Source organism: Lonchura striata, chromosome Z (assembly GCF_046129695.1).
Source record: "Lonchura striata isolate bLonStr1 chromosome Z, bLonStr1.mat, whole genome shotgun sequence".
Taxonomy (NCBI): Eukaryota; Metazoa; Chordata; class Aves; order Passeriformes; family Estrildidae; genus Lonchura; species Lonchura striata.
The window spans coordinates 1,405,021-1,414,136 of record NC_134642.1 but is presented as its reverse complement, the minus strand read 5'-3'; the positions used below and the strand labels follow the sequence as shown (position 1 = coordinate 1,414,136).

The 9,116-nt window shown below is 41.9% G+C and overlaps 1 protein-coding gene across 3 annotated transcripts in view; it reads right to left on the bottom strand.

Moving 5' to 3' along the window:
* Positions 1-5,734: 5,734 nt before the first annotated feature.
* MYO5B (myosin VB) overlaps positions 5,735-9,116 on the bottom strand; it is a 142,731-nt gene continuing 139,349 nt past the window's right edge. For all 3 annotated transcript variants that reach the window (XM_031507267.2, XM_031507268.2, XM_031507269.2), the window contains 4 exons: positions 8,645-8,924; positions 7,906-8,080; positions 6,836-6,916; positions 5,735-6,062 (listed from right to left, as the gene is read on the bottom strand). In XM_031507267.2, the coding sequence (XP_031363127.2) occupies positions 5,910-6,062; positions 6,836-6,916; positions 7,906-8,080; positions 8,645-8,924 (689 nt within the window). In that variant the 3' untranslated portion in view covers positions 5,735-5,909. The remainder of the gene's footprint in view (positions 6,063-6,835; positions 6,917-7,905; positions 8,081-8,644; positions 8,925-9,116) is intronic.

Below are 9,116 nucleotides of genomic sequence, written 5' to 3'. Positions count from 1 at the left end.
CCAGAGTGGTCCAAGCCCCATCCAGCCTGGCCTTGGACACTTCCAGGGATCCAGGGGCAGCCACAGCTGCTCTGGGGAACCTGTGCCAGGGCCTGCCCACCCTCCCAGCCAGGAATCCGAACCTCCAAGCTACACCACAAAACTCACTCTCCACAGTTCTGATGGTTGAAATGCACATTGAGGTATGATTTATCTGCATAATTGCTCCAGTGGAACCATCCTGGCTGTCAGGCAGAAGACAGGGAAGCCGGTGAAAATATTTTGTGTACAAATAAAATTTGCCATGTCTTCAGGGACATACTTAAAGTTCTATAAATTTTCTTGAAGAAAAAGATGTTATCCTGTGAAGACTCCCATTTTTCATTTAAAATAATCTCTCAACAACTTTCTCTGCATAATTCCAATGATTTAATAAATCTATAAATCAGTGAACGTGCAAAGTTGCCTTCTAAAAGAGTCTAGGTTTTGCTGTATTTTCTCCCTTTGCCATTGACTTCCCTCATCTAAGCCTCATTTGAGGTCGAGGGAAGGGATTCTGCCCCTCTGCCCCTGTGCTCTGCTCAGAGCCCACCTGCAGAGCTGCCCCAGCCCTGCTCCAGCAGCACAAGGACGTGGAGCTGCTGGAGCCAGCCCAGAGGAGGCCACGGAGCTGCTGCCAGGCTGGAGCCCCTCTGCTCTGGAGCCAGCCTGGCAGAGCTGGGGCTGTTCCCCTGCACAAGAGAAGCTCCAGGGAGAGCTCAGAGCCCCTGCCAGGGCCTCAAGGGGCTCCAGGAGAGCTGCACAGGGACTGGGGACAAGGCAGGCAGGGACAGCACACAGGGAATGGCTCCCACTGCCAGAGGGCAGGCACAGATGGGAGATTGGGAATTGGGAATTGCTGGCTGGGAGGGTGGGCAGGCCCTGGTACAGGGTACCCAGAGCAGCTGTGGCTGCCCCTGGATCCCTGGGAGTGTCCCAGGCCAGACTGGATAGGTTTTGGAGTGACCTGGGACAGTGGAAGGTGTCCCTGCCATGGCAGAGGGTGGTACTAAATGAGTTTTACTGTCCCTTCCCATCCAAACCATTCCATGGTTCTGTGACTCTCAAAGATATTGGGACATTGGGAATTGGGAATTGCTGGCTGGGAGGGTGGGCAGGCCCTGGCACAGGGTGCCCAGAGCAGCTGTGGCTGTCCCTGGATCCCTGGCAGTGTCCCAGGCCAGGCTGGACGGGTCATGGAGTGACCTGGGACAGTGGAATGTGTCCCTGCACATGGCAGGGATGGAAGTGGATGGGCTTTCAGGTCCCTTCCAACCCAAACCATTCTGGGTTTCTGTGATTTACGCACATGCACAATGGATGGAGTTTCCTTTCCTTTTCTCCACTCATTTATAATGGCTCTCAGGGCCATAACACTTCACACTCAATGAGTTTCTTGTTAGCTGCCAATATTTCAGCACTTCTGAAATAAAGTTATATCTTTTAAAAGCTCCAGTGTCATAAGTAAAAGTGATTCTCCTAATTTCTTTTTATAAATTACCTAGAAATGTTTCTATTGGATGGAAGTATATATTGAAAGGGATTATTTTTTGCATTCCCATTTTTGACCAAGAGCCACAATTTCTTCAAAAGTGTTTATTTCACAAATTTTTTTATCCCCAGCTGAATATTACAGTCACTGTTACAAGCATTTTCTTATACAAAGGTGTTGTTTACAGATTTGTTCAAAATGGAAAAATATTTTATAAGCAGTAGTATTTAATCTACAGTATTCACTCATGTATATCATTTGACAGCAGCTATACCTTCTGCTCCTTAAGGTAATGACACTTCACGCCACAAAAAATAAAAAATAAAAATATCCCCAAAGATTTCAATATAGTAGCACTTTTTTAATATACTTATTTCTGATTTCAAATTAATCTGAAAGTCTTTGTCCACTGGCATTCACACCTTGAAATAATTTGGATACTTATCAGGGCTATGTCTTGTGGATTGTTTTACTTAACACCTTGCTAGTATTTCTTTCAGGAAAAAAAAAAAAGATCAATTTATGATTGTAATATATATGTGAATCAATAAAGTTTGAGGAAAAAGCTTCATGGAAGTTCATGCAATTTGTTTTAATTACGTTCTATTTATATTCAATAATAAAATGCTATTTTTTCAGTTAATAAGTTTGCACAATTTTATTCATTTACTATTGAAAATGGAGGAAAGCAACATTATTTCAAGTGCAGCTTTTTCATTTGCACCTTTTGCAAATCACAGAAATGAGGAATCATGTCCTGCAAAGACTTCAGTGTTCAAGCTGCAGGGTGATGAAAAGCAGCCACTGTGCTTAAAACATGCCCACACTTTGGTACTGTTTCACAAATATGAAGGAATTCTTGCAGTTCCAGTGGAATAAACTGCATGAGCAAAAAAATGTTTGTAATGTGAGACTGCAAAAATTCAATCTTGTGGTCTAATGTTCTTTTCCTACATTCACCTACAGCAGGTTCATCAGATAAGCAACCTCAGTTACAAAATGCCAATTAAAAAAAAAAAAAAAAAGGAAGAAGAAAAGGAACTTTCTGGTGAAAATGAAACATGGACATTGTCCAGGATGCTTCTTGTAGGTCAGCCAGCATGTGCCTCAACTCATATTTGAAGTGTTGGTTCTGTAATGCTGATGATTCAGGCATTTTGATGGTTTAATTTATTTTATTCCCAATAGTGATTTTCTGAGATGTAAGCCATCATATTTGCAAAAATCACTGTGGGTCACTATGGTTTGGGTTTTTTCCCCAAGAACTTCAAAGTGTTTTTGCAGACCTCCTCAATGTAAGATTTTATGAGTAGGCTTTTATATCCATAGACAACTTTTTCTATAACAGAATAATACATATATTCCACTGTTTTAATGCTTATTTCAGAGAAAGAGTGGTTGAATTAAACAGCTGAAGGCACAGAGTGGGAAAATGCTAAACATAATAATCAATACTTAAAAATAAAGACAGATCTGGAGAAGAGCCAGCTTTCTCTAAGCCATACTTTGTGTTCATTTTGCTTTTTAAATAAAGAAGTGTAAATCTGAGGAAAGAAGGCATGCTTGAACATAGCAATTTAACTAAATTAACATTTAAATACAGATTTTAAAAAGTGCTAACAGAAAATATAACATATATTAAAGGTATTTCATACAGAATTCTCTTTCAGATGGATCTCAGTGGATAAACTAGGTGATCACAGATCAAGATGTTAAATCCCAGTTCCCATCTACACATACTAAGAGTTTTTAAGAAAGAACATATAAATTACAAACCTGAAAGTGCCAGTGAAGGACCATTATCCCCTAGAAGACCATTAAGCACATTTTACAGTGGTAATCAGCAACACAGTCACTGCAGAAGAGGATTCTGCAGCAACCTGTCAGTCTGAGAGATAAGCATAGGTTCAATCAATGCATTGGGAATTGTACTCCAAATAATTTACATCAGAAAGAGGTAGAGGCCTGAACTGCCTGAAAGTGCTGACCTAACATGAATCCTGAGCAACAGCTCTCTGTTTAAACCACCTCACAGAAAGGCTGAATCCTGCTTTAAATTATTTATTCTTAAACCATGATGACCGTTGGAGCATGGAAAGAAGGGAGAGGTGACAACTAACAAAATTCAGAGCACTGCAAGGACATTCATTGTGAAAAGAGGTAGGTGAAAACAAATAAAGATATTGCAGGTGAGTGGGTGGCAGGGCTTGCTGGGCACGGGCAGCAGACTGGTGGCATTACCCTCATTGTATAGCCAGGGGAGATGAAGGCACTACTGAAGACACAGCAGAGGAGAGGACTGCCCAAGGACTGCAATTTGGAGACAGTCCTGGCTCTTTACAAGCAAAATATCTGTAATTCCATGGGTGATGGTTAAGGGGGAAAATTACTTTTTAGCCTGAAGTCTGTCCTTCAGTGGTAACAGTTGCTCTGAACTATAGTCTCAGTTTGAATCAAGGTACTTACCCACTGGCATAGACCAATATAATTCTGCACAGCACTCAACAGTTTCTTTTAAAATGTGCTTTTTTGGATAGTCATATACATATATAGTACATACAGGACTATTGCAGTTTGTATATACACCGATTATATACATGATGTCTGAATCACAATACGCTCCTTGCCTAGAAAGGAAACTGCAGCAGACAGGAGTTAGTGTATCTTAAAGAAACTTCACATTCTACTTTGAATCTCTGAACAGACAGCCTACCTGGTCATAAATTTGCTGTTTGGATTTACACCAATTAAAAAGAGTCAGATAGAGAGAGTGGATTTTTCATAGAAAGCTTTTAGTCATGACGGAGCTGCAGACCACAGAAGGAGCCACAAAAGCAGGTGAGTTAAGACTGATTTAAGACTATTGTGGAAGTGGAGAGGGCAGAATGCTGGCAGCCACACATCCTGGCTGCAGTTTGGCACGTCGTGCTATGGCAGAGGCATCCCCACGCTGAGCAGTCGTGGAGCAGCACTGACCCTCAGGAACCCACCTCCTCCTTCCCTGCCCAGCAGTCACCGAGAGCTCAGTGTCTGCTAGCAAGGACCAAAGGAAAAACCAATGGCTTGTCTCCTTCAACATCTGTGTGCTGAGGTCAGAGGGTTGGTTTGGTTTAGTTTGTAAGTCTGATTAAAAAAAAAACAAAACTAACAGAATTTGAACTGAAAGCAATTATTCATTTAAGGTTGTTGTAGTTTGGGTTCACTCTTAAAGAAATGGCTTACATTTCTAACATACTACCTGACAGCTTTTCTTTTTTTTTTTTTTTCTTTTTTTCTTTTTTTTTTTTCTTTTTTTTTTTTCTTTTTTGTGTTAGAACACTTCATCACTTTTAGAACTATTTTAATTTTTCAAATATTCTTCATTTATCCAAGCTGTGTATTGGCATGATTCATAATGTTTTTGGATGGCTACTGAACTGAATGGAGTTTTTCCCTGGACAGCTACAGCTAGGATTAACCCATTTTTGAACACAGGGCTGGATGATTAAACTGGGTTCCTTAGCATGATGTAGGTATGGGATTCTGACACTGGCCATGTAAGAGGTCCAAGAACCTTGACAGCCACTGGATGAAAGTGTTTGACACTTGAAAGCACAAGGAAAGATAACAGTAGGGAGCAGGATGATGCTATACTAGAAGCAGAAGGTTTAAGGCAGTCCTTTGCATCATAATTGTTTTACCAGGACAAACCCTTTGCTAATGTAAATTTGGTAACATAAGAAAGTCCAACAGAACAAATTCCTGCCAATTTATCTAAACTTCCATGAAGCAGATGCACTGAATGCATTTAGGAGGAGCAACAACATTTCTCAAACATGCCATCTCTGACAGATTCCACATCAGTGGAAACAAGAAGCATCCCAGCCCTTTTACCTTTATGGTGTGATAAATTCTGCAATTTACCTTTTCAATTCACTATCATGAATGCAGTTACTAGCAAGAACTGAAGGCAGAACTGCATGTTCTGTTATTCATACACATAAACCCACCTGCTACTAGACAAATAACACACCCTTAAAGGCAGCACAAGTATCTCAAATTTTGTTTTTGTCATAGACACCTGTGAAAATTAAAATAAGCTGTCTCCCACTTCCTGGCTTTTGGAGATGATTATGGGCTTTGAACTATGTCAACATAAAATCAAGCAATAAAAAATAAAAAAAATCTTTTTTTCAAGTATCCTTATTTCTGAGCTGCAAATTACAAAAAAAAAAAAAAATCACATACAGACCAGTGTCTTTTTTAGTGTACGTTTTAGCATCCATTTGTTACTGAGTACTGGTTCTTCCATAAGCCTGTTTGGTCCATATTTAAAGAGCTCTTTAATTCTTTTTACGATTTTTTTTATTTTGTTGCTGGAAGTCTCTGGGTGTGAGAGGTGAGCTTAATTCTACTTTCTTCAGACTTTATTGAGAAAATCCAAGTTGAGAGAAGCAGGGAGATGAATGGAGTCCATGGTGATGGCGGATGGGTTGAATGGGAACAGAACTGGGAACATGTACTTGAAGTCTATCAGCAGGTGTGTAGGGTCATTCCGTTCTTGCAACTGCGTCTGTTGGGTGTGGGAGAAGAAAACAGATTTAGCATCAGTTGTTGCTTTTTCTTGTTGTGTTTAACACCATGAAAGGTTTTGAGAATGTGCATCATTTTATAGGTACTGCAGGAAATGGTGAGAACTATTCTGTTCTTTTCTGCAGCACCTTTCCTTCTGAGCAAGTGTTGACAGGAACTTCTATACAGACTTAGGAAACACTGCTTCAGGAGAACCTGGTTATATTTTCTACATGACCACAAAGATACAGGACATGGAAACAAGATGATCCCCTCAGCAAAGCAAAACCAGGACTACATGTTATCAGCAGACCACCTTTGATTCAGCTGTTCAACCATGGTGATATGTTCTGGGGGTATTGAACATATGCCCTTCCTTTTCCTCCCTGGTCCTTGTGAGCATTAAAAAGTTTTTGGCTTTAATTTGTTTATTTTTCCTTTATGCCAATTTCTACCTCCTATCTCAGAAGTTACTCAATTTCACCAATGCTTTGTTGACTTCTGCAACTGTAATCTTTGGTGGTGTTGCTACTGAAGAGCTGAATTAGCTGAGCTTGGGATTTGGCTTCTTGTTGCCCTCTGTGATTAGCAGCCTGGTTATCCCTGCAGCTGTGTGCTGTAAGTGTGTGTGCACACACAGGGCACTGAATTCAGGACAATCTGCAGCAGCATTTCTTTTATAAAATGCCCAAGTTAGCTGTGATTTAATACAGATGCCACTAGAACTACAGAGATGTAATTTGTGCCCTCCAATTGACAGTCCTTTAAATTTACCTGTATGTTTCGTATGAAAGCTACTGTCACACGTTCTTCAAACTCGTTCACAGGAGTGTAGAGATTAAGTATCTTTACAATCTGTTAAAAAGAAAACATGGTTACAGTCATGAGAAGCCAAACTTCTCCAGAACAGAAAGCACCAGCAGCAGGTTGTCGTATGGCCACAAGTCTGCCGTGACAAAACAGAGAAAAGCAGCACAAATATCACCCTGGTGTTTTTCTTTGCCTGCTGTAAGGTATTGCAAGATCTATGGACCTGTCAAAATCACTTCTTATGGGAACATCTGTAAATTGGCAACAGACTTGGACAACAGCTTTACACAGGGACTCCACCCTGGTTGGCACATGGTGACATGGATGACTTCTGATGTCACCTCTACAATACTTCTCTTGACACTCCCTCACTCCTGCTCCTCCCCTCCCTCAGCTTTTCTCAAAAATGCATGTTCAGGACAGGGTGATGCAGATACATTAGAAAGGCTCTCCAAGAACCACTGGAAATCAGCTCACACCTCCCACTTCTCCCTTCCTACAATATTATCAAATTAAGGACAGGCAATCCAGCAGTAAAAAATGTCAGTTTATATCCTCCTGAAATGAAGTCTCAAAGTTCAAGGTCATATTCAGCCAGCCTAGGTTAGTACTTCTAAACCTCCTGCTCCAAACAGGAATCCTTGGTGGGCATCCTGCAGACACAGCCAGTTTAAGAGCTGGCAAAGGACAATAGGTGTGGGAATCATTAAAATCAGAGAATTTTGGGAAAGCTGCAAAAGGCTGGCCTCAGAGACAGCAGAACTGTGATTAGAGCTAGGCAGGTTTAAAATGCCAAGAATCTTACACAACAAATTCCTCAGGGCTGGGTTTCATCTCTGCACATTTCTGGAGCTCCAGTGCCATCAGTGACACTGTAAGAGACGGGCCACCACTGTGACCCCCTCTGCGAGGGGCCAAGATGCAACATCAGTCCCAAAGAGCACAAGTTGTGCCCACTGAAGAGCTGGCAGCAGGAGACCACCCTTTCCGACTCCTCAATTACCTGTGCTGTGAACACCTGCCCTGCTCCCTACCTGGTGGGTCGTGAGCGATGTGCACAAGGAGCAGATGGCCTCAGCATCCTCCGACGTTTTCTTTTTCAGCTGCAGGAGCTGTGCTGCCTGAATCAAGGGCTCCAAAGTTTGTGCTGCTCCACTCTGCTGCAGATTCTTCCCACGCAGCCATTCCTCCAGCTGGCTGATGTTAAACCTGGATAAGCAACAGAGACAAGATGTGAGCTCAGAGGTAAGAAGTAGTATCTTCAAAACTCCTCTTTGGAGCTCAAGGTATGTTGCAGTGCTGGTGTATATGGCATTTTGTGATGCGTATTTGTGATACACACATCAAGAGACAATCAGACCAAAGCTTAGTATTTAACAACTTAGAGTAAAATATATACTCCAGGTACCTTACAAATAGATGAATCATGTAACAGCCAAACAACAAAAGGGACAAATGCTTTTCTACAGCATTCAGATTCCTCCAAGTTTCAACAATTGAAATGAAGCTTTTAACCAGCTTTTAAATGCTAATGAGATCCTGCAAGATACCCAGATACCTTTGAGAATATCTACACAGAAAATGCTTTAGCTGTGCCCACTGTCCTCAAGGGAAGCACAGAAAGATCCAGTGTGAGAAGAGGAGAGGGCAGCAAAGAGAAAATCTAACTAATTTACACTGAGAAGTGCACTTTTTCCCCCTATTTTCCATCAATTTACAACATTAACAAAACTTCCCTAAGCAGGCACAGCCCTGCCCAAGCCCCAGCCCCACCTCAGCTGCATGCCCGTGCTCCATGAGCAGACATCCTTCCTCAGCAGGAGGTTGTTCAGGGTGATAGCGTTGATCATGTAGAAGAGCTGCTTGAACACCTGCTGGATGATCTCTGGGTCCAGGCCCTGGTCACACATGATGCTGTGGAATGTGTTCAGGTGGTGAATCATTTCATCCAAGCTGTAGCAGATGTCACCCACACTGGAGGAGTATTTCCTGTAGCCCACCGGTTTGACACTGGAAAGCCCTTGGATACTCTCATTTTCCAGCACAGCAGGCACTGAAAAGAGTGGGGGAAATGGGTTAAAAAGCCTGTATCCATCTATTTGTCACTAGAGGGAAGACCTGATCCCTCCATGGGCTGCAATGAGCACATCTCAGTCTCAGCGATGCACACCATGGATGCTGTGAGAACTGACAGCAGGACAGATCCATGAGTGCTGGTTTATTCTGATAATATGAAATAGTTAAA